Source organism: Lampetra fluviatilis, chromosome 34, assembly GCF_964198595.1.
Source record: "Lampetra fluviatilis chromosome 34, kcLamFluv1.1, whole genome shotgun sequence".
Taxonomy (NCBI): Eukaryota; Metazoa; Chordata; class Hyperoartia; order Petromyzontiformes; family Petromyzontidae; genus Lampetra; species Lampetra fluviatilis.
In genome coordinates this window covers 7,417,433-7,444,459 of record NC_136308.1, presented here as the reverse complement: position 1 = coordinate 7,444,459, position 27,027 = coordinate 7,417,433, and the positions used below count along the sequence as shown (strand labels likewise).

Sequence of the window (27,027 nt, the reverse complement as noted above, 5' to 3'; positions counted from 1 at the left end):
TTAAAGTCAATGGGTACGTTTTAAATTTCGATTTAAAGCTTTCGTGACTGCAGGGATTAATATTCTTGGTTCTTTCGGTAAAGTCACATAGAAGGGAAATTAAAAAAAAATATCAATTTAGCTTCAGCTTAAAAAACCTACCGTTCTAAAATGAAGCTAAATCAGGTCCTATGCAGGTGCAAGTTGGATTGTTACATCAAAGTATCATGATAGATGGTGGTGGTTCAGGGAAGTCTTCATCCAGCAGTGGGCCGACCGTGGCTGATGATAAAAAAAGCCACTACCTTTGAACATCTTTATAGGTTCCAGAGCACTGCTTAACGATGACAGTTTGAAACATATTTTTCTCTAAACTTAGGCTGCCCCATATCCTACATAACTGACCCAGCACTGATCGGTTGGGAGTTCCCGCGACTCTTTTTCTACAGAGAGGTCACCGCTTGGCACTGGAGCGAGGAATTGCGTTTTGAACTAGCGAGCTTTGAATATAGGGGCACTTACTCATCTGAGCATCTCTTAAAAAACTTGAAAAACCAGGCTAAGAAGACTTTGATTTAACCTATGAAGCATTGGGTATAGTGTCCACTGTTATCATTGTTCTGTTAAGAATGGCATTTTATATGTAATGAGTTTGAAGTGTACATTTTAAAAGCTACATATTTCTGGTACGACTCTTGATATCGTCTTTCTCAGTGGTGAGAATTAAAACGAGCCCCGAGATGATAATTGGGCATTCGTCTGGCTCTGTGAGTCTACAACAATAACAATGAACCTGAAACATTCCTCTATTCTTTGCATTATGGCATCAATTAGTGTGTTTATGCGAGGATAAACAGTATATGATGCATATTCTTAGGTTTTTTCGGTAAAGTCACGTAGGTAAAAATTTTAAATTAATAAAAGTAAAATAAAAATAAAATAAAAATCACGACGTTTCGGAGGCAACACACGCTTCAGCTATCGTGCTGTGACTGTTCCACCTGTAGACGGAAGCTTGTGTTGCCTCCGAAACATCGTGATTTATATTTTATTTTTATTTTACTTTTATTAATTTAAATTTTTTACCTACGTGACTTTACCGAAAAAACCTAAGCATATGAATCCTTGCAGTCACGAAAGCTTCAAATCTAGAAGTATATGATGCAGTCGTTTGTACAATGCGCTATGAACTTAGCAACCTGAGTTTGATTTACAGCCATGGCTAACATCAATGGCAAGTGATATCTATACCTGTCCTGGACCCCCCTAGGTCCACTCAGCCTAAAATGTGTACCTGGTGCAGTGTGTGAACGTCATCACCTGATATATAAAGTCAACTAGCCATACCACCACCTCAAGCACAATACTACCGTTCATAGATGCTCGCTAACAGCACTTGCCCCAACAGTCTATTTACGCTATAAGGAATCTTTACCTTTGTACTAGTATATTTGCGTGATGATGCACATGTGTCTACTCGTTTATATATGGAATGTAATTATAAAAAGAGTTACATTTTAAATGTGTGGTGACAGCATGCAAGTTGTGCCATCCCAACTTGCCCTGTGCTTTTGCCTTATTAATGAGCATTTAAAAATGTTGGCATCCACAAAAAATCTCGGGTAAATATCTTCTTAAACTAATGCATATTTTTTTCACGCTGAAAAGAAACAACGTCATAATTCACAATGACTTTTCAGATTGCAACATTCAGTACAATTCGGCATCTTTGTGGGCTAACATCAATCTTTTTTTAAAAATTTTACTCCCACAAATGCAAGGGAAGTCATTTTTAGAACTTACAATGGGTTGTCTATCTCGCTTCATGTGGTCGGAATGGGAAAATCGCATGAAGAGTTTGGCTGACCTTGACAACATTTTCACTGACAGTGTGGGAGATAAGACAGTGACATCCAGAATTGGATGACTTTATTTTTTAAACAAATAAATGGCTGACTGGTGTCCTTTACTTAACTGAGTGAGATCCCTTTAACATTAATTTAATGTTTTTTTTTTTTAACACAGGTGCCCATGACAATGTGAAACAGGTATAAATTTAGCTGTTTATTTACAGACAATGTTATCAATGTAACTAAGGCCGTGATGCAAGACATTGGTACACTCTTGTGACTGTCATGTGGTCTCAAGCATACGGCACATTGGAATTGCTGGGACATTGCAGTCAACTAACAACGTTTAGCCAGCTCATAGACTACTTGGCTATTCAATTGTACAAATAAATTCCTCTATTAGCTCTTGTAGGGTGTGGCAGGAAGGCATTCTTTCTGGAGAAAAATACCTCCAAAAACACCGTTTAGATTTTTTTCCAAAAGCTGTACTTATCGGTGACTATTAAAAATGGTGAGTCAAATGTCAGATTCAATCATCATCATCGGTCAAAATCTATCCATTTCTGGATGAAGCCCTCATGAAGTCGTTGCAACCTCCCACGCTCCTACTATTCCACAAATCATATAACTTGAACATGAGCTGAGGTCATTGCTCCATCTCCAGGGTGGTTGTCCTCGCCAGAAAATTCCATTATAATTAATGGACTGCCAAAATGGTGATATAAAATTACATGTCCTGCATCTAATTTATGAGTTCGGTTATTTTTTTGCACATAAATCATGCACATGTGCATTGTTTTGCTCTGGCAGACTGGTTGAGCTTGAAATATATCTGAAAAGCGTTGCGTACGGTCTGTATTGTACATCATTTTCAGGAGACGTGTGGCACAGTGGTGACACTGAGGTGGTCCCCATCTCCTGTTTTACAGCCCTCAGCCAGTGGTGGACATTCCACATTCCTATGGTACGGGTGAGGCTATCCACATGGCAACCACTGTTGACTTCCCCACAAAGTTGTAATTTTATCAACCCAGATGGACAACACTGGTCAACAAAAAAAAACGTTTTTTTCTGGCCTGGACTTTTGCAGCTGTTTTAGACTAATTTCAGGGTGCTGATTCCAAATCTGATCTCAGATTTGCTCTATCACATCATTTTTATGCTATCGGCATATCCCATTTTCATTGATTTTACCAGAAATTAACTCTGTCACTTATGATTGCAAGTTGTTGTGAGTCAGTGACTGCTTTAGTGTTAAAATATGGTGCTGTATTTTTAGGATAGTGTGTTTATAATATCATTTTATGTAGATATCCACAATTATTTAATATTTTTCTTCTGCAGTTTTTATTGAAAATGCAATATTTGATATCTCAAAAACCTGATGCGATAGACAAAAACTGATGCCAGATTTGGAATCAGCACCCCAAAATTACCTTAAAACCGTTGGAATACCTTATGCCAGAAAAAGTGTGTTGACCAGTGTAACCATCGCATTGGTTGGTAAGGGCGATGACCAAACCACCCTCAAATCGAACTAAATTTAACACCACCTGACCAGCGCCATAACATTGAAGGGTGTTGAAGTGGACTCAGTCCACCTACTCGTTTTTTTCTTCACAATCAAGTAACAACAAACGTCGATGCAAAATGCAACACCAGTGGCAATTAAAGCGGATGGATATATCGCTGCCTTTCCTCGTACACACAGGGTGCGAGAGCTCGAGCAGAAAGCACAAAGCACAAAGTTCAAAGTTAATTTATTTGGTATAGCCCTGTGAGTCATTCGGCTCTTGAATCGGGTGCAACCGCAACAAACAAAAAACAAAAACATGAACAAGAATACATCTTATAGTGACTATGTGCAAACAGAAAATCCAAGAAAAGACAGCAAAATATTGCAGAAAAAGCACCGTACACCAACACTGTGCAAAAATCCCAGTGGGATGCAAGTAAAACAACAACAACCACAAGACAACTTATATTAGACCATCAGTCTAACTCTGTACTACATGGCCAAACCAAAAAACTTTTCGAAAATCACCAAAATAAAGCCATAAAAGCAATGAAACAGTGGTCATAGGAACTGTGACCGAATTTTCACAATAAACGACCAAACTCTGCAGTCATAGCTGGCTGCATGAGTCACTCAATAGACGAAAGCAGATCGTATCACTACTCATTCTGTTTAGCGTTTAACATTTGGTTAAAGGTTGTATAACACTGACAGTGCCGTCCACCCCTGAGTTATTATTTCCCCCCCCCCCGCCGCTGCCTCCTCCGATAAAGAGAGTCACGCTACTGGGGCTGTACCTAACCTCGCTTATCCAAAAATATGACGGTGATGGAGAATGAAATACAATGTCTTTGCTAACTGGGATAAGAACATGAGCTGAATTGTACGATATGAGATGAGGACATTCCACCGACTTAAACGCTGCTCTTGCTCTATGTGTTGGAATAACCCTAGGATTTGGTGTAAACGACTCCACCACCGCTCAGCTAAGTAAAAGGAGCTGAGCCGGTCCTAACAATGACCGTCTGGGATTTCACAGAGAGACTTTAATTTTGTTTGAGATGTTTGGGCATACAGTAATGGTGGCTCGGTCATGTGAAACTTAGCATTAACAAGACATTATACCAGAAACAAATTGCATGTTAGGCTAATGTTTATGAGAATGGCCCTTATTCATAGGGGAATGCTTTTCCTATTATATATTATTGTTTTTGTAAGGCATCACTAATGATGAAGGTGACTAGTTTTTTTTCTATTTGTAATTGGCATTCCTACACCAGTAGTTTCTTATTTACTTTGCAATGTGACAGACAGTAACATAGCGAGCTTTTATTTTTTTTATCTGTTCCCTATCGTCTCTAAAGATGAGACATTTCCTGAGATATGAGCCTACTATGAACGTTTGTGTTATCATCGTCACCATCATCAAGCCCTGGTCTATCCAGGATTCAATCACTATACGAAGCATATACAGAGTGCTTAAAAAATGTAAACATTTATATGGGACTATCGTTTTTCATGTAAAAAATAAGGGATAATACATTTTCATATTCTTGGTTCTTTCGGTAAAGTCACGTAGAAAGGAAATAATAAAAGAAAGTATTTTTTCTTATTTTTTTTATGTTTTACTTTATTATTTACCTTCTACGTGACTTTACCGAAAGAACCAAGAATATGAATCCCTGCAGTCACGAAAGCTTTCAATCAAAAGGATAATACATTGTAACATGATAACAATTGAATGTCAACTGGCTGGGATGTTCCCATCCTGCCACCTTCCGATGTTCGTTGTTATTTTCGGCTCTCCGACTTTACATTAGCAGGTCAAATTTCTCACACCAACACAGCCACCTCAGTGCGCTCGCCGTGGTGGCCACTCTCCGATCTTACATTAACATGCTAATTTTTACCTGGCAGCCCCTTAATTGGTGGAAACCCACCACCAGCGCCGTCGTTGACCATCACTTACATTAACATTAGCTGCCCCGCCCACCACTCACATTAACATCAGCTGCCCCGCCCACCACTCATATTAACATTAGCTGCCCCGCCCACCACTCAGATTAACATCAGCTGCCCCGCCCACCACTCGCATTAACATTAGCTGCCCCGCCCACCACTCACATTAACATCAGCTGCCCCGCCCACCACTCACATTAACATCAGCTGCCCCGCCCACCACTCGCATTAACATTAGCTGCCCCGCCCACCACTCACATTAACATCAGCTGCCCCGCCCACCACTCACATTAACATCAGCTGCCCCACCCACCACTCACATTAACATTAGCTGCCCCGCCCACCACTTACATTAACATCAGCTGCCCCGCCCACCACTCACATTAAGATTAGCTGCCCCGCCCACCACTCACATTAACATCAGCTGCCCCGCCCACCACTTACATTAACATTAGCTGCCCCGCCCACCACTCACATTAACATTAGCTGCCCCGCCCATGCTGCTGACACTTGGGCTACGCCCATTTTAAACCTTTATAAAAGTTTGCCTTTAGAGGCTAACCCCCTCTTCCTGGTGATGACCGCTTGTGTTGCTATCGAAACGTCGTGGTTTTTATTTTTATTATTCTTTTTTCTATCTACGTGACTTTTACCGAAAGAACCAAAGAATATGAATTCCTGCAGTCACGAAAGTTTTAAGTCAAAATTTCGCTTCAAAAAGTCAGTCTCCACTTGTTCGCCATCATCGTCAACACACGAGAGGCACATTTCTTGTGGTGTTGTTGCAAATTCTCAGAAGTGTTCAAACATTTTTGAAGCACCCTGTAAATATTCTGTACTATTTGTCAATTATTCCCCCTTCTACAATTCTTGCATATCTTTGCAAAGTATTCTTTGTGACCATAGTTTTGCTCATGTGTATTTTAGCAACTTTCTCTTGTTAAATGTTTTTTTTATAATTTCCTGTCGTTCATCATCATTGATCGCTAAGACAATTGCCGTCAGCAAGTGTGAGGTGGTTAATACTTTCTCCAATTCACGTGCATGCCTTTGTTTCTCAGCTCAAATCTTCGTAAGACATGCTCTAATGTAACTGTGAATAGCCTCCATGAAATGGTATCTCCTTGCCTGGATCCTCTCTTCTCATATGTGATTTGTTATCTTCTTCATTAAATGTCAGCGTAGCTGTTTCATTTTTTATAAATGGTTCTGATTTTTTTTCAATATGCTTTATATTAAGAAGTTGATTCATGAGGAATTGGATGACTGCATCAACTCGCATCGAATCAAATACCCTTTGAGAGTATGCAAAAGCCAGTTTTAACGGTATTTGATATTCATTATTATTTTTTTCTGATAGAATTTGTAAGTTGTTCAGATTATAGGCGCTGATATAATGGCCAATTTTAATGTTTGTTTTCTCGCATGGACCAGATTCAATTCGCTGTTATAAGGCAGCGTTAAAAATGAATGTGGTTGTTTTTTTCTTATTCTATCTTGTGTGTTGTGCACCACTGCCTGTGCAGTATCTTAAATTTTAACGTATACTCCTCGAGGCATTTCAAACATTAAACATGTAAAAATAATAATAACCCCCCCCCCCAAAAAAATATGTAATTTGCTTAAGTCACCACAATTAAAATGTTAATACAACAATGTCCAATAATTTTCACTATAAGTAATTGTCAGCTTCATGGCAAGCAGCTTATTGTCAAGTTTATCACTTCCGTGTTCACTCTGCCATGCAAATGACTGCCTCACCCGCTCCTCCTGCCAAATACAAACGCAAGCAGCCACGCGAACCGAAGCCATAAACATTGGCATGATAAGCCGCTTGAAATTGGATAAATTTCTAATTATGTGTAAACTCATTTAAATACTCGCTTTTATCGTCGGCATTAGCGCTGATTTTCAAAACACGTTTCCCGTTGCTTTTTAACATTCACAAGCAGACGCCAAACAAAATTCATGTAGCTTTTATGTGAATTTTACCCACGCATTAAACATCCTCTGATCGCTTCGGGGCATAGTTCAGGGGGAGTGAGAATATGTAATCAGCTCCATATGTACAAGATGCATCATAGATAATTACAATTGTGCCACACACTGCTTCACATGTGTTTCTTGTGTGAAGTGTATTGCCCTTCTCCCGCACCTCCGATTAGCATGATTGTCTACGTATGGTGTGAAAGAAGGTCAACATACATTACATTCATGGTAGCTTCTAGTGTACGTGCCGATTTAATTACAAAATCCATAGAAATACATTGTTACAGGAGTCATTTACCCTGGCCAGATGTATAAGTTAAATCTGTTTTACTAGTAATTGAATACAAATTTGACCTTTACTTGCAGATGACAAAAAAACCTACGTATCCACGTTACATCCTACCATTGAGTAAGATAGGAATATCTCAGAACATATATCGCCATGTCGTTATATATTTTATATTATTTCCTATTTATTCAAAGTGTTGTCCTCAAATGAGTGTTGAGGCGATGCTCATCTCCTTTGAACAGCCTTGAGCCAGTGATGGAAATTCCACATTCCTATGGTGAGGGTGGCATCAACCACACTGGGCAAACCACTGTTGACTTCCTCGTGAAGAGGTTATCCATTTATTTTCGTATCAACTCTGGGCTGTGTCAACACTCAAACATTATATAAGAAACCTTGTTATAGGCAATATAAATCGGGCAATGATTAAGTTGTAACTATATTGTGTATAAATAATACGTGGCTCAATATAAGGCCATACAGTGATTCTAGATCCAGTCAGACTAGACTGCGTGGCTTGAAATCGGAAAGGTTGCAAGTTAAAATCCTGGGTGGGGGTTGACTCAGCCCATCGTCCCTCTCGGGTCGATAAAATCAGTACCACTTTTGGGGGAGGGTCAATACTAGTTGCCTTATGAATAGACGCACCCTTAACAAATAAATGAGAAATTCCCTATGAATGGCTCAGTGGCTGTAAAGGAAATCTGACGACATTTGAGCGAGTCCTGTGGTGTATTTTCAAGCAGCAATTGGAAAGGGAAATGCAAAAAAAATTTGTGATTCTTTCATCAGCAAAGTTTGTATTGTTAAGGCAGTCTGCTGTTTTAACAATGAAAATAATCTGCCTTATGCCCCTCAAACGTATTGTTACAAGTCTCACTTTTCTTGAATAATTTAGTTTTATTCGTTTGGGGCTTCTATAATTACCCCCCAAACGAGCTATTGCTTTGCCGGTCCCAAGCTGCCTGCTGTGAAACAAAGAAGAATTGCCGTACTGTACACGGAAGAGGAGCCCTGACAAGACGTGAGTCTTTCACATTGCGCCAGCTGCATTATTGAATTTCCATCGTGACATGGATATTTCCTCTTGCAGATAAGAGGCCCTACTTGCAAAGCTTAGAGCAGGAGGTTCAAAAAAAAAGTCTGGTTATGACCCTGATATTCTATTTCATACGGAGGCTGCAGTCAGAATTTGTAATTAGTGCTCTTGGAGGATTGCGTCTTGAATACTGATTATGTTTCTTTTTATTGCAGCTCTGTATCACGTAAAAAAAGATTTGGAAAGCTATTTTGGAAATTGTTGGTCATAATAAAAAGAAAATATTTACTTATTTCTCACAGAGAATTTTTTTACATGACAAATCTCCATCATGTGCAAACTCTCAGTGTGTATATGCATATGATTTGCCCCTGATATTTATATGCTTGTGTATAAACTAGAAAATTACACAATTGTTTTAATTTGCTCCAGTGTCAATTGTCATTCGGAAAGGGTTTTTCATATGGATTATACTCCAAGCATACATTCATAGAGATATTGCTGTACCAAAAATGACACTGTATGAGCATCTAAACATCTTTCATCAGTCTTATGCCTTTCTTCAAACATGTCAGATTGAATTTACTGGTACTTGCAAAGAAACAGAATGTTATACGATTGTTACCTACAAATCTACATTTTCTATGCATATTGTCCTCCACAAAGAGTCATTGTTTAATTTTCAGCTGAAACCCTTTTGCTTTCAATACATCCAACGGCAGCTTGTGTTTGATTTTCAATTGCGAAAAGTTGACAAATATATGCTGTTGATAAATGAACAAAGGCTACATGGACACGCGCTTAATCTGTCCAAATGTACTCCTCCACAATAACTCACAACACCAACAATTCCAATCTGCACAAACATTCTTTCTTGCCGAACGCATTTGTCTAACGCAACCCGTCGCACGTAAGAAACGTCTGTACAGTGGCAGTGATGCAACGATCAACGCACAATCAATTCATCACGTTACAACGGTGCAGGATTGCCTACCTTCGTAGCATCGCGCTGTTGGGATGAGAGCAGAGCATGTGCCAGTAATCCAGGCAAAGAGCTTTAAATCTCCACATAATCTAGATCCCTCCTCTGCACGACTGGGACCCTACGTGACCCATCGGCATTATATCTAAATGTATTTGTTTGCACGCAACAATTCCGAAAAAAAAACACGCATCCGTGGCTAACGCCCTGCTTCCCGGCTTTTACCTTAAACCTTCAGCCTGCTCTCGTGACTACGCCGACCGCCGATGTCAAGGCGCACACCCACCCAACCCCGACTCACACGGCGCCACGCGGAGCAACAAGCGACGCGTTCGCAGGCCGGCTCACGTGTGCACTCAACGGGGACAATCTCTCAACCACACCCCGCTGCACAGGAGCCCGGCCACTAACTCCTTGGCCGCCGCCACCCAACGACGCCTCTTAAACACTCGACCGCTCAACTGTGAAAGGGAGAGGGAGGAAGTGACATTGCCACGTCAATGAAGTCGTCCCCCCGTTTTTTTTGTTTTTCCCGCGGTCTCATTTTGGAAGAGCCGAGTGCCAAGTTGCGTCTCGGGGGAGTGATCCGTATTCATCCAGCCTCGTAATAATGCTCTCTGGACCCGCAGAGAAATCAACCAAGCCGGGCATAAAATAAGCACAGGCATTCTATTCTTTATGCTTTTTCTCTATCTCTCTCTCTCGTTAGTGCTCCTGCTGCTGCTGATGAAAAATTAATGTTCTCTTATCTAGCATACTGCTGCCAAAGTCTATCCTTATCAGGACATAATACATTTTGGCATTAAAACATACCTTGCCATGGGTGTAATTGCATCCTGAATTTGCCGTGGCATCCAAAATTGTACTAATATAGCCACAATTGTATTGAATTTTTGGGGAGTTATAAAATATGAATTGGTCACCAGCTCCATGGTCTGCAAAGTTGTCTCATCACACGATTATTGTGTTTAACAAATGATTTGTATTTACTGTAACAAAAACATACCATCTATATCAATCACTGAATATCCTCGAAAAATAATGCTTTTGATACTAAATTCAGGTAAATAGCTTTCCGATGTGTTTTGGGTTGGATCGCCTGTTGTTGAGCATGATGTCTGACGTTCCACTCCGCATGTAGGGAGCTTCTACAGGATGTTTACTGAATAAGCTCACACCAGTTCCTGAATAACCCCTTGGCAGGCAGAGCAAAACGTCGTACATCATGCTGAATAGCACGTCACATCACCTGAAAAACACATCAGATAGTCATTTTGATCGTCTTTGTTATTCTAGTTCCATGAGATATATATCATGACTGTGATTCAAGTGTTTACAGCACAACACTGCAAACCTTTGCAGTTTAATTCCATGTTAATATCAGGTGGCAATAAGCGATCATTTAAAAAACGTGGCAGTCGATTTTGAGCCGACAGAACTAGAGATACTTTAGATCTAGCACACAGTTAGAGACACCATCCTGAAACAGGTATCTATTGGATTCAAATTGTACACATTTCTTATACTTTAAATATGTACTCAAATTCAAGTCCTTCCTAATACTGCACAACGATAGCTCCCTGGTGTTAGACAAAAGAACAGAATACTGTATTTACTTATATTAAAATAATATTTTCCCTCTCGAGTGTATGTGTTTTTATGGCAAGGAACAGCTTTAGATTCAAGGAACATTACTCATTTATAGTTATGTTATTTATTTTAATTGATCATGCGGGTTATATTTATTGGGTAGGGATTGGAGCGGTGATGCAGTATTTAGCATGCGCTGTGCCTCTGAACCCAGCCATCCCGAGTTTGATTCCTGGCCACGGCTAACATCAGCGGCGAGCGGTTCTGAGCCGAACCTGCACCAATCTGGACTGACCAGAGAAATAAAGTCCTCTTCTTGGTTCTTTCGGTAAAGTCACGTAGAAGGGAAATAATAAAATGATAAAAATAAAACAATTCTCACGACGTTTCGGCCACAACGCAAGCAGCCGTCCTGTAAGGGTAAACAACCCCCATGGCCTAAAGTTGTGGGGAAGCCTTCCCCCAGCAATGATTGTACTGTAAATGTATTTCATTATTATTATGTAGTATGCATGTTTAAGGCATAAATAATAACGATGTACTTGTACCCTAAGGAAATAATGTAGCAATGTCTACACAAACATCTTCAGCAAAAAAAAGTAATTAAAATAACGTATCAGCTGAAGTTTCACATTTATCGTTGTTATTTTTTTTCTATCCATATAGCCACGCATGCAAGTACGTGCAGTTAGGCTCTGGCAGATGCTCAATGAACACTTTGGTAAATAGTAGAATGCATGTTCAATTCAGTCCTTTATCCCCAACAGAAAACAAGAAAGTTACAGAGCACTAAAGTAAACGTTTATATGCAGAGCAATTTTGTCAATCCACTGCTGGATGAGGGACTACCTAAGCCAGGGGTCGGCAACCTACGGCTCCGGAGCCGCATGCGGCTCTTTACGGGCTGCTTCTTGACGATATGTACGTATGTACATAGATGCATTGCGGAACTGAAATACTGAATTTTGTACCGAATTGGAAAGAAATGGCTCTTCTTGTTATTTTGGTTGCCGACCCCTGACCTAAGCCATGCGGGTGGTCGTGCTTATTTGACTGCTTCACCATGCTGGTCACTGCCCGTTGGTGAAGATGGGTAACTTAAGACGGGGGGGGGGGGGGGCATAAAAGTACAGAACGATGGATTTTGCTGCACGTCCCATAGCCTATAGCAACCCGTTCGGCACGACGTTCAACCTTCCAAGCACGATCCACACACTCAACCCAGCTCAGCTTCCGAGACGCGATGAGATGGGGGCGCATTCCGGCTGATTTGGTCATAGACACACGGCACTGCTTTGTCGCTAATTCGTTAGAAAGGAATCTACCACGGTTTTTAACTGTTTAAGTTTGTACAAATTTCTTCATTGATTAATGAGGTAGGAATTTTACCCCGAGGGTGTGTTAGGACAGCACATGCGGCTTGGACACTCCAAGTCAAATTGGTCCACGGCACGGCGTGTTAAAACGACGCAGGTTTTTTTCCCACCCGGATTGTTTCAGCCACGGCGCGCACCGAGAATAACAAACTGCTCAGAGAAACCACCGGGCTTGACTCGTACTGCACAGTCTTCAGCCCTTAATTTAAGGTGGGAAGAACATCAAATGTGAGTGGCATCTTTGTGATGCTTATCGAATAAAGCATTCTTAATTATGCCTGCCTGGTGCTGTTCCTTCCCCAGCGATATCTTTGTAAAATTCACCTTCATTATGCAAGCCATTGTGGTTGGGTTGCACTGGGAATGAAAGTCGCCTTTTTCTTGCGTTTCTTCTGCAAGGGTGACCTTGTCTTTATGGGGTAGGGGCAGGTGCTGGTAAGAGTGTGTGTGTGTGGTAAAAATTAAAATTTGGATCTATAAAAATGGTAGAAGCAATCGCACGCATCATATTAATTGGATTTTATGACAGAGGACTTAAACTCGGAGACCCCGAGGAACATTGTGAGAAGTGTGACCAGGGATATGTTTCTTCGTCTTATACGAGAAGGCATTTGCGGCAGAGACCCTGGCCGCTTGCATTTTAATTTCCCCAGCGCTGGGATTCGACTTTGCACCAGGCATGCAGCCACTGACATAACCTAAAATTAAACAAAAAATGCACCAGACACAGACTCAAAACTGTCAGAAAAAATGAATTAATAAGTGTCGAAAACCACAAAAAAATTTTAATAGAATACCAAAATACCCGAGGGTTTACCAGTCAAGGAAGATGAAAAGCCATCGTTTGGCCTAATTTAGAACATCCAACGGAGTTCACAGGTGAAGAAGCAGGTGGAATACCTAGCCATTCGTTCCTTCAGCACCAATATCCTCTGAAGGTTACAGCAGGAGACTGCTGTAAATACTTTCTTTTACATGCAAATGAAAGTGAAATCGTGGACTTGAAGTGACGAAGCGCTCCCATGCCTGCAGGCACGTCTTATTCTATTAGTCTCTGGCAGACACCATGGGTGTCGTTGACCCGCCCCCCTCGCGCAAGAGCCACCCTCAGCAGTTTTGACGAAATTCATGGTATTTTTTAAGTTTGCAATTTCCTCCCTTCCACAAGGTCACATAAATGCCGCTCATGGCGATGACGGAACCTTTAAATAACAACTGCCATTCGCCACTAAGTGGCGGTGACGTCACCACGACGCTTGCACCAGGCTATGTGCACGTTGAGGCCACGTGAAGTGTCGAATGCCCACTGGCAGGAGGTCACAGGGCAGACCCAGGTGCCACGGATCGACTGACTGAGATGACTGGCTGATGCACCACCTGTGCCCTCTACTGTGCCAACTTGCTGTGCTTTAGCCACAAGGCGCTCCGCTCATTGTTGTGAGCGTCGCTCCTCCGCCCTCCGTTTTAGTTGGAAGGCGACTGCCTCCAACTGCCCAGTAGCGTCCTTCACGAGCTTCCTCCACAGAGGCCGATCTTGACACCGCTGGTACCAGTCATTAGCAAGTCAACTCAGCTCCACATCCTCTTGTACCACATCACTCCATCTCCTCCCTAGCCCGTGCCGCGCCTGTTTATCCCCCTCGATCCGGCCGAACAAAAGCTGTTTAGGCATGCGGTGGCTGGGCATGCGGGCTACATAACCCAGCCAACGCAGCCTTGCCTGCCGGAGGAGCTCACTGATGGGACTTTTTCCAAATCTTTCAAGGATTTGTGAGCTGCTCACACAATCCAGCCTGGTTACACCCAGGATGGATCGTAGGCAGGCCAGCCTAAATGTTTCTTACTGGTGAAGATGTTCCATCAGGGGGTCCACGTTTCGCAAGCGTAGAGAAGGAAGGGAATGACCGTGGCCGAGAAGACCTGAAGCTTCGTGCAGAGCGACAGACCAGTTAGCTTCCACACAACGTTATGCAACCGATGAAAAGATAATGCCGCTTGACTTATTCGGAGTGAGACCTTTGCTGTCAAACCGGAGGTAGTCATGAGTAATTCTAGATTTGAAGCTTTCGTGACTGCAAGGAATCATATTCTTAGGTTTTTTCGGTAAAGTTACGTGACTTTACCGAAAAAACCTAAGAATATAGTCATGAGTACACTGCCGAGGTATGAGAAACTCTCCACTCTCTCCACAACTACCCCATCACCAGTTGGGAGTTGTGGGGGTGGAGTGTCCGATGATACAAAATACCCAGGAAGGTGCTTAGTTTTGGTGGGGCTGATGGTAAGGTCCCACCTCTTAGTGGCAAGCTCCAGGTTCAGCAGCAGCGCCTCCAACTTCTCTTCTGAGTGAGCAGCAATTATCAGATCATCGGCATACCGAACATGATTGAGCAATAGGGAGCCATCCCTTAACCGCACCCGGGCATCGATCAGCCTCCCATTGTGTCTCACCAAGATGGAAATTCCTCCAGTACAGCTATTGAAGGCTTCACGAACTACGTGGTGGAAATATGTGCTAAATAATGTGGGAGCCAGAGGATATCCCTGTCGCACCCCAAGGTGAACAGGGAATGGCTCCGACTCCCAGCCACATAGTTTCACCCGGGCCCGCTCACCATCATGAAGGTCCTTAATGATCTTGAGGAGAGGGTTAAGGACTCCGAAAGCACGAAGAACAACCCAGAGCCCAGGCCTACTGATGGTATCATAGGCCGTGACCAGGTCAATATAGCAGAGATGTAGGTCTTGTTGGAATTCCCTACACGTCTGCTGTAGCAGACGGAAATAAAATATGGCATCTGTGCAGGACCGCCCTTTCCTGAAACCGCATTGGGGCTCCAAAAGCCTCTCCTCAGCGTGCCTGGAAAGGCGATGTTGAATAATCCTTGCCAGGACCTTTCCCGGCACACTGAGGAGTGAGATGCCCCTGTAGTTGTTAAAGTCTGTGCGGTCTCCCTTTTTAAAGAGAGTGATCACCAGGGTATCCTTCCAATCTTGCGGAACCCATCCAGTGGTCCAGACTGTTGTTATGATGTCATGTAGGGCAGTCTGTGTACAAACGCCACCCTCCCTCAGCATTTCACTTGGGAGATCATCTCTGCCCGGTGCCTTTGCTGGTCTCAGACTCCGGATCACCTTCAGTACTTCCACAACAGATGGCACCTCAGCCAGCCACTCACAGGGGGTGACTTCCTCTTCCAATATTTGTGGCGCCGCAGCCTCAGCAGGGTCATCCCCACTTTGTTCCATGATGTTTTCCAGGCTGAGGGATTTCCCCTCCCCCAGGACCTGACAGAAATAATCAGAACATCTGTGAACCTGTTCCTGGGGGTCGGAGATTGGATCACTGTTTTTTCCCTAATGATGGTAATAAGTGTGGCGCTGCAGGTTACTTTTTTGATGGAGTTAAAAGAGCGATTGGTGATTACGGGCCATTGAGGAAGAGTCCATCTCCTAAGCAACCCGCGACCACCACCCATACTTGCAGCACCTCATGGCTCTCCGAACCTCCGAGCGAAGGCTGCGGTAAGCCTCCTCATTCTCTGATATGGGATGCTGTAAACGATGAGTGTAGGACATGTCGCTTCTTCTCAGCCAGCCTGAACACCTCCTCTGTCAGCCAGGGTCTCTGGGCAGGTCTGGACCGTGTACCCAAAGCTGCATGAGCCACAGTCCTACACCTCACCCATTTCCCCTCGACATCAGGAGGAGTGAGGGACGATGCCAACCCCAGCTGCAAGTGATGATGAAATTATCGCTTGCAACTTTCATTAGCTTGCTGAGACCATGCTACTATGGGTTTGAATTGGGTCCTGGGTGTACACCCACCACCGGAGTGGAAGAATGGCAGGGGCATCTTACAGATGACAAGTCGATGGTCAGTGGACACGGTAGATCCTAGTGTAAAGGATATAGACCCGCATCCACTGTTCCATCACTATGTAGTCCATTAGATGGTCTTGCTTAGACCCGGCATGCATCCATGATGTTGTGTGGATTTGCCGATGCTGATTACAAGCCCGTGGGCTGCACAAAAATCTAGCAGCCTCCTGCCATTGTTATTGAACTGATCTGGCCCATGCCTTCCAATCACTCCAGACCAGGTGTAAGCATCATGACCAATTTGGGTATTGAAGTCACCTAACAAGATGACTCTATCCCGAGGGGCCACTTTAGCCAGAACCTGTGACAGGACGTCATAGAAGGCATCTGACCCATCGGCCTTGCCTGCATCCCTCCACGGATGTTCGTCTTCAGTGGGGGCATAAGTAACCACGACCACCACTCCTCACCTCTGGTTGATGGTAAGGCGAGCCCAAAGTAGCCTGGGGCTTACAGCTTCCCACACTTCACTGCCATGCTCCCACGCCCCCTTCATTATTTTGATCAAAAGAAGAGCCACTCCCTGTTGTTTGGCAGTAACCTGCCCCAAGTAGAGAACTGTCCACCCTCATAGTGGCAGGAGACAGAGCCAGTCCACCGGACCTCCTGAATACCGCAGAGATCCAGGCAGTACCGGTCCGGCTCCTGACATAGGAGTGGCAGCCTCTCCTCCGCAGTGAGCGTTCGAACATTCCACGTGGCCATCCGTAGTAGCTTTTTGTTGCTTCTGGAGGAGCCCTGAGAGTAAAGATTCAGTCTCCTGGCTCCACCAAATGGGGTTTGGCCAGGAAACGTCATAACCGTCTGTCCCCTGGGGCCTCCGGCATAAGCTTAATTAATTTTTATAATCGTAGTTTGATGGTAGTTATTGAAGGTGGAGGGGTTACCAGCCCCTCGCACCCATCCAGAGCCCCCATTTGGCCACTGTGGTGGTTACAACCGCCATGAAGGGATAGGCCAATCTAAATTAACCCTCTCCCCATGGCATTGCCCACCACAGCATTGCCATCCGGCACCACGAGGAGGTAGGATGTTGTTTATGCCTGACTAAAACCTTTAAATATAAAGTTGAGCACAAGCAGCAGGCTCGGTATTGAGTCGGTGGCCAGAAGTTGCGCAGATTTAATGTAATTGTAATACCTTCGTTAAATATGGTTTTCCAGTACTAGGGATAAGACAATCGTTTTCCAGTATTAGGTACGGCAAGGCAAAAGTAATTAATTACAGCATTAGCAAGTAATGGGTCTCAGTGCATCTGTAATCTAACAAACAAGCACCAGAAACAATTCATGCTTGTAAAACACTCGCAACCGAGCCCCTGCTTGGCATTAATTTGAATTTCAGTTTACCCAAGAGCTACTATCACAGGGTACAGATGACCAATTAAATTGCCTATAAACCCAAGGCTATTTCAACTGTCTATAAACTTCATCCTGGGAGACCACAAATTTGGTAAGAATCAATTGGATAACACAGCGTTTACTCTTCAATGCACGTTGGTCAAGCTGACAAAAAAATCACAAGCAAGGGATCAAAAAATGTAGTTAAGATGGATTGCACTCATATACATTACCTGCAGGTATTTGAACAATTTGTAAAATAGCATGGCACCTTCCAGATTCAGGCAAATATAAAAAAAAACATTGTACTTCTGCGTAGGTTGTCGTGGTTGTGCTGCAAAGGTGTCCCATAAGCTTTCGAACTGAACTGTCTCCGACACTTCGCACCACATGCCAGGAGCTTCTTCAGTAATAGTTCTTGCAGAAGCATGGAGCGAAACGTCACATATCACATCAAATATTTGACTTAATAAGGCAACATATTTAACTTAATAAGGCACCATGTGTGCAGAAAAAAAATATAATTAAAGCATACAATGTAATAGCTTGTCTCCTGTAATAAATGTTCACAGGCACAACTAAAACAAGTATAACCCGTAAAAACAAAGTTTTTCACTATAAATCCTTTATATGCGTGGCGGCTAGAGTCCTCTCGTCCTCTGGCTTGAGATGGCTGCCACCTATGGGTCAGATGATTGTCTGCCAGTATTAAGCAATTGGTAATTAAATATTTAATTTGTTTTCCATAAACAGTGTAAAATTTTGGAAAAAAAATTTCACGAACATTAATTGTCTCGCACAACGATTCTGTGTGCAAAATGTCAGCTCGATTTGATCACGGGAAGTGGGTTAAAAAACGACCGAAAGATCTGCACGGTCGTAAGCAAGCAAGCAAGCACGCAAGCACGCAAGCAAGCAAGCAAGCGAACTTAATATAAAGGATTTAAAAAAGCCTGATTTGGCCCCGGGAGATTTAATTTGTGAGTCTGCTAGGACAGTTGGCCACTGTGCCAGAGGCCAATAATTGGAGGTCTTTATTACAGCAAGAATCGTGGGCATGGCTGCGAGACTCAGCATTATGCAGCCGGAGGCACCATTCGTGTACATTATACAGCTCTTAAGAGCTTAACTGGGCAGAGAAAGGGGGCCGCGTGCGGTGCACAACTCCAAAGTCCATTGCGAACAAACACAGCTATTGCTTTAACACCCGCCGTCAAAGTGTAATGACTCTATGCAATGTTAAAGAGCCATGATCACTTTAGCGTTGCTCCAAAGAATAAACAAGGTGGGACTTTGCCTAAATAAAACGGTTTATTTTATTTTTGGTTGTAAAAAAAAATGTGAATTAGTAGACAAACCCCGTTGCTCTGCAATTGAAAATAAAATGCAGTTTTCATGCTCTTCTCATAATCCTCTTTTGCTTAATAATAATAACATTTTCGTCGCGTTTTTTTAAATCAAGGATCTCAAAACAATGTACAGGACACAGCAGCAGCAGACACTCAGCATAAAACAATATTATAAATACAGTAAAAAAAATAATGTACTAAATTAACTAAACGTTTAATAAGCAGAAGCGTACACATAGGTTTTAAAACACATTAGAAAAAATGTCCACAAAGTCAGAGATCGTTGATATCTCGTGGAAGAGCGTTCCATAGCCTGGAAGCTACACGTGAAAGATCTCGGTCACTCATAGACCGAAACCTCGACCTGGGAATATAGAGAATTCTGCATCCCCAGATCTTAGGGACCTCGGGAGCACTACGGCATTCCCTCGTTATACAACAACTCGCTGTCCGCGATTTTAGTTATCTGTGAATCCCATCTGGAACTCTACACGACTGCACTGAGAGAGAGAGAGAGCCTGATGAGATTAAGTGATGAGAGAGAATGTGATGCGAGAAAGTGATGAGATCAAGTCATGATGCGCAGTATCATCATAATTGAAGTTAAATTGATTTATAAACTATTTTCTTGGTTCTTTCGGTAAAGTCACGTAGAAGGGAAATAATAAAAGAATACAAATATTTTAAAACATCGTATTGTTTTATATTTCTATTATTTTTATTGTTTTATATATTTATTATTTTATTATTTCCCTTCTACGTGACTTTACCGAAAGAACCAAGAATATGAATCCCTGCAGTCACGAAAGCTTTAAATCATGATTTATAAACTGTTATTTAATATTTTAATATTTATTTTGTATTTACTTTATGTTGATTATAATTCATTATTTGTGTTATGAAAAATGTCATGTATTTAATAGCTTATTTACATATTTTTTAAAGGTAATTCGTTAAAAAGATAGGCTTTCATAGGCCAATGTCATTATCCGCGAAATTTGCTATTCACAAGCATCTCTGTAACGCATCCCTCTCGAATAACGAAAGAATACCGTTCAGCTAATCTGCTTTTTAAATCCTTTATATTAAGTTCACTTGCTTGCTTGCTTGCGCGCTTACGACCGTGCAAATCTTTCGTTCGTTTTTTAACCCACTTCCGGTGATCCAATCGAGCTGACATTTTGCACACAGACTCGTTGTGCGTAACAATTAATTTTCGTGAAATTTTTTTCCAAAAATTTTACACTTTTTAGGAATAAATAAATTATATTTAATTACCAATTGCTTAATGGTGGCAGGCAATCATCTGACCCATAGGTGGCAGCCATCTCAAGCCAGAGGACGAGAGGACTCTAGCCGCCACGCATATAAAGGATTTATAGTGAAAAACGTTGTTTTTACGGGTTAATTTTTTATATAATACAATGCCAAGATAATATATACGGTGAGATCTAGGATTTAAAGAATATTCTGGTAAAATATTAACATTAATAGGCGCACAAATTTAAAGGTTAGAGCAATTTCCAGAGAACCATGTCTGTCTTCTGTAAACGCTACTGCCATCTCTTCGGTGTCACTATCGATTATATGGCTTTCCGATCTTTTGCTTCCACCATTTAAATGTATTTTAATGTTTATTTGTTACATTGCAAATGCCGTTTAGCCAGTTACCCAGCTAATTATGGTGGCAACGGCTCACAGCCACTAACAATAGCATTATTTTTGGGGTGCAAAGGAACCCAGCCAGCCAGGAAACCTGAGGCGTAGATTATTTCGAATAGGAGTATAATAACATTGCGATTGTGCTTTTGGCGTCAGGTCATTAGACAAATGTATGCGTATGTAGAGATATTAAAAGTGGTTTAATTCCTGGGCGTGGCAACAAATAAAATACTTATTAGGTTTTCACGGTTTGCGCTGCAATATATCTTTGGTGAGTGCTCGCGTTCTCCCTCAGTGAACATCTCTGAATGGACATGTATGCACCAGCCTATGTCGGCCAATGTTCTCAGAATATGACGTCGGAGAAGAGAATCGCTTCAACAGACCTGTTTATGCACAACTACTTAGCGGCGCACCAGCGACATCTGCATTGCAAGTCCACTGTGCTAACCGATGCAGCACGAACATAGAAATGGGTCACACTATGAGATCTCTTTTACCAGTGGCAAAATATAATGGTAGGTTTTTACCCTTTTAACTGGTACAAAACTGACACCTTTATTCAAGGCATCATGTTTGCAATGACCACAATACAAGTAGTCAATAAAGCAAACAAAAAGAAGCAACTCTGATAAGGATAATAATATGCACTGTCCTTGAAGTTGATTGGCCCACACCCGAGACGGCTTTCTTTAGAGCCTAGTCCCCATTGGTGTAGGGCCAGATGACACCAGAAGGCGTACAACTCAAAAACAGTGCAATATCAGAGTATTGAGAGTTCGGGGTAAACATTTACACTATGAGATCTCTTTTACCAGTGGCAAAATATAATAAAATATAATATAAAAGAGTTGCTTCTTTTTGTTTGCTTTATTGACTACTTGTGTTGTGGACATTGCAAACATGATGCCTTGAATAAAGGTGTCAGTTTTGTACCAGTTAAAAGGGTAAAAATCTACCATTATAGAAATGGGTCGTTTCATTGAATCGTGACAATTAATTTAGTAGCAAGTGTGGAAACTGTATAACAGTGCCCTGGGCAACCCAGCCACCTCAGTTACAAAGTTTACATGTAAAATACACGCGCATGTAACTGGCAAGAGTGAATTGAAGATTTGTCATAATCTAGCTGAAGAGCAACAGGGAAAGTTATTATATAAGACGTGCACTACTGCAGAGTTATTTCAAATTCATGAATATGCGCCTTTAGAGGGATACAAATGGTTACAACTTGCTTCGCTATACTCTGCTGTACGATAATGAAAAAACAAGAGCTATTTAAGTGTGCCATTTTATGTTTAGATGCAATGATGCTGAATGTAAGAACTATTAATGCGGCAAAAACGGAAATGGCAGCTTTGAATTCCATTTGCAGTCCCAACTTCATTTAAAATGTCAATATTACATGAAGCAGTCTCTGGGAAGGCTGGTAAAAAAAATAACTCCACGTAGGTATAATGCGTATTTAAATAATCAAATTCCATTCTGCAAATATACGACAAATCTCATGTGCATTTTCTAACAATGGAATAGAATGCCACAACCGACATATACTACAGCAAGTGGTTGTAAACATATATTGGGGGGGGGGGGGGGTGAAATAAAATGTGGAAGGGGCAGAAATAAATATTTAAATAAGGGTAATAAACGTAATAATTTTTTTTGCAAAATGAATGTCCAAAAATAAGAGAGTGCAAGGTTTCCAGGAGCAAAGCACGTGGTACCACGACACACCCAAGGGCGCAAGCGGTCTCACCGACCGCGTCGATCGACCACGTGCTCTGCCAGCGGTAACCACGTGCTCTGCCTTGCGGTAACCACGTGCTCTGCCAGCTGCTCTCTCGCCGCGGTCGGCTCTGAGCGGAATTTACTGTCGAGCTGGTAAATAGGTGAGCGGCGCTCTGTTAGTCTCAGCGATCCGCTGCCTATGGTGTAAACAATAAAAGACACGTGTATTTCTTTTTTACAGCCGTTTGACAATCCACTGGGGGAATTGTTTTGCCGAAACCACGAAGGGCAGTGTAGGTTGGGTGTCGTGGCGTGCCCAAGACTCTGTCACTCTTCTTCACTGTTGGTAACCATGACCGGGAATTTAACCACTCCACCACTGCTCCCCAGCACCCTACCACGACATAGTGTCTTTACTATATTTATAAAAACGCGTAAAGCCATCAATAGCCCGAATCCATATATTAAGAAGTACTATAGCGTAATACATTGGAAGATATAGCTTTAATCTGAGACAGATGGGGCCCAATCATGAGACTTGTATCCCACGAGACTGATAAAGCATATGACATGGTGCAAATAAATAAAATATGCTGATTATCTGACAGCAAGTTCACGTCCAAGTCACCAATGATCTCTTAACAGCCCTACCCATTAAATATAACATAAACATGATAATTAATAATTACACGGTCAATGATCTTAACTGTGTAATATTACACATTTATTCGTACTTTTTTGTGCAACAAAGATTTTACTGGTAGGAACCTCCTGGTTCCACCAGCCCACAGGGGATTATTGTGTCCGTCCGTCGTGCAGGGAGGGGTTGGGTGGGGAGGGAGGGGCTGGGTGGGGAGGGGCTGGGTGCGGAGGGTGGGGCTGGGTTGGGAGGAGAGGGAGGTAGAGGGGCAGGGTGGGGTTGGTGGGGAGGGGCTGGGTGGGGCTGGGTAGGGAGGAGCTGGTCACCCCGTGGTGCCCTTATAAAACTCAACGTTTAACCTACTCACACCGGCTTGTGCCCGCCCTCACAGTCGGCCATATTTGCGGAATACACCACGCCGCCGTTGACCCTGGCCATTGACCGAGCAACCCAACGTTACTACCAGCTCCCTCCGCAGGAATGTGCTTCGAATACAAATCTGCAATGGCCGCACGTCATTTTTCGTGTATACATTTAATTGAACAAATCGAGGCGATAATCGGCCTTAAAAGAACACACACACATATACAAAAACCAGCAGGGTATTTCGGTTGTTAACGTACTGCAAAGAGCGGCCAGCTTTGGCCGGATTGTATTTTCTGGCGTTGGACACTTGAGACGAACGACTTAATGTCGGAGGCTGATTTGCACGCTGTGCTTGTCACCGCAAGTCGCTCACACACTACCCTCGCTTGCCAGCGCCCGCAGCAGTGTGACCTTGCATATATAACCGGCAGCAAATTTGTCACGGTGGTAAAGTATTAATCAAATGAATGATCACCGTTGTCCTTGAGCTTGAGCGTTAACAAATGTTAACGTAATTTATCAAATGAAAGCCGCCAATCACGTTCTCCTTACGCTACTACCAGCGACTGATTATTAATTGAGTTGGGTGTCAAATCAATTAGGCGGCACAAAGACTTTCCGAAAAATATATACCCGTTCATATGACAGTATTTAAAAATGCAATATATATTTTTGACGTTCTAAAACATTCAACTAAAATGTGATGTTAGATGTCACTCTCACTGATGGTCTGTGTGTGCAATGGCAAAGCAAGGCTGTTACGTGGCCTGGGTATAATGATAGCAGTGAAATAAACGTGTGTCTAGACGTCACAGTGTTGTCAGAGTAAAGTGGACAGCTGAAATGTAGGTGGAATCACGAGAAGTCGTTGATAATAAAGGTATGTGACGAACGGGTGCGCGAATGTAACGTAATTGCACCTCTTGGGTGACATCTACTGGAAGGGTCGTTTTTGCTGCGTCTATAGTTTTAAATGTCTGCGCGCATTTACATATATTACGTTTTTCGTACTATATTTCTCTGGATTGCATAAAATCTCCCAGAAATTACGAAGGGCCCCGAACTTATGCCAGATGTTAATTAACTTCCACCAATCCAGTCACACACATACAGGGATGCACCGTCCAGACTATAAGACAAACCCTTAAATTTGCGTTCGAATACAGGAAAAAGTTCGTGAGTAAACTCGTAAAAATGTGTCTATTTTACAAGGTGAAGCCCACCGAGATATTCAGCTCTTTTTCAGAAACGACCTGGCCACAAATGATACCTCGACGAAGTGGCTTATCACGTGGAAATGTATATCAGCCAAATACTCTAAACACATTGTTTATAAATGTGAAGGGAAAAACCGGAGAACCCGGAAAAAAATCCACGCGACCACGGGGAGAGAGACACGCAAACTTTAAACATACAGGCATCGTAAGAGTTGGGATCGATACCCACGACCTCCTGCTTAGCAGGTGAGGGAGATAACATCTCGCCAGAGAATATGGTAGTAATACTGCTATATTCATGAGCACATTGCTCTATGTGACGATTGCAACAACATGGCTAATCAATTGTGACCGAGGATGAGTATGCTGTTGTATGTATAGCTGGAAGTGAAAACTATTACAGCATTACTGCTTCCTCTCATCAGGCAGAATACCAAGTAGTTGTTGGTGCAGCACTGTGAATTTTGATTTGCATCGTCCATTATTTTCTGAGTGTGCTTCCTGGTTGGAATTATGCAACATCATAACGGGCATTGATGCATCTGGGGAGATCGTCTTAAGCGTGTGGTGTGGCGATGGACTTGTTAAAGGATGTCTCGGTACAATGTCTGTGCTGTAAGCTGGGGGGTTTTGAAGGGTTACCAACCCTCATCAGGGCACGAAGCGTGATTACATGTAGCCATCGCTGTCGCTTAAAAGCACACGAGTGTGCAAGTTAAACAAACATGCCCATTAAAGCGCAATTATATCACAGTTCACAGTTCAAGGTGACATCAGCTGGCACATTGCAAATCTGAGCGAGCCTGGGTAACCGAGCACTTGAAGCTTTAACTATACGGGCATCAGTATTCGGACAAGTCGCACAATTTATGTACGCGGTAAAAAAAAAAACCTTGCGTCACCACATTTGCTCGTATGGCCCAGCGCCAACGTGATTAGTGGAAATGAAGTGAAATTGTATGGACAGGTGGCAAAACGCTTGTAAAGGGATTATGAGACTGCATTTGTTCTGCCTCCATTGTTACCCACGAGGGAACTGGAGATGAGGGATTAAAAAAAGTGAGAATGATTTACCTGGTCAACTTCAGGGCTACAATGTCAACCGACAAGTGAACGACAGGCTTGAGCCAACACAATGTCATGCTTCTTGCAGTATTATTCATTGATTGGGATGATTCAATGCATGCTATCGTGAACTTTATGAAAATGTTCATTGCCATTGCATTACCTTTAATGCTTGGCTGTGGTAAAATATGTATAATTATATATACAAAACTGGACAGCCCTTCTGTGTGTTCACATTTGTGTCTTTGCTGGAAGGTGTACAGCTTCTATTATTTGAGTACCCACGTAATTTAACAGGTAGGCTTTCGCGACCAATATTATCCATGATGGAAGTTTTGGATGATGCTAGTTTGTTATTTCTGGCGAAACGTCGTACTCGAATTGTAAATGGTGTGGGTTTACTCTCCAACACACTGGTGTGCTGTACTAGTAACGAATTGGAATGTTTTGTTTACGTGACAAAACTTACTAATTGGCCGTGTCGGGTGGTGGCGGGTTTACCCACACATTTATACTTACGTGATCCAAGCCAAAACACTCTATGATGGATACCCACACAATGCTACACATCAACTGGTGCAATGGGGGGTGCAATGTCTTACCTCTTTGAAGGGCTTTGAGAGGTGGACTGTGGGCAGCAGAATTGATGCAGGGTGTTCTTGTCCCTGTGTGAGCATTAAACGAGAATGGCACACATTTCTTAAGAGAAGTGTAGATTGATTTTATGGACTTTACACATTGTTTTAGCGCTACCCTGAGATATATAATATTCTGGGACCGCAAGAAGCTGTGCTTATTTAAATAAATATCCCATTATTTCAAGTGAATTTTAATGGCCATGCAGCTGTGTAGAAAAAATAGCCTTATTGTATTCCTGACTCTCTCACAGTGGGAGCTAAAGTCTAAAGTCATCCAATTTTCCCATCGTCTGAGTGTTTGTCCATGGGTCTATCCCTGTTCAATGCCCCCTCTGGCACAGAGCTAAACAACCACAACAATGCCTCTGACCGGTTTTGATCATGCTGCAATTTTCATCACGCAACTGTGAATATTAGCGCCACCTTGCCGATGTGTTTCCACCGCGCGCCGTTTATCGATCGGTATGACGTCCGACATTCCGCTCCATGCGCTAAAAGCAGCTTCAACCACGTGAAACGAAACGTCACGCCAAACGACACACAGCGGTGCGACCCGAAACAACCACGAAAA

At 42.5% G+C, this 27,027-nt stretch overlaps 1 protein-coding gene across 5 annotated transcripts in view; it reads right to left on the bottom strand.

Annotated features, from left to right (window-relative positions):
• The window catches only part of LOC144944335 (IQ motif and SEC7 domain-containing protein 1-like), a 289,601-nt gene that overhangs the window by 83,715 nt on the left and 178,859 nt on the right, over positions 1 to 27,027 (bottom strand). For 4 of the 5 annotated variants that reach the window (XM_078872419.1, XM_078872420.1, XM_078872423.1 and 1 more), the window contains one exon: positions 26,421 to 26,483. In XM_078872419.1, the coding sequence (XP_078728545.1) occupies positions 26,421 to 26,483 (63 nt within the window). Of the gene's footprint in view, positions 1 to 9,615; positions 9,645 to 26,420; positions 26,484 to 27,027 lie in introns of those variants that run through there. The other variant, XM_078872425.1, reaches the window with a different exon arrangement.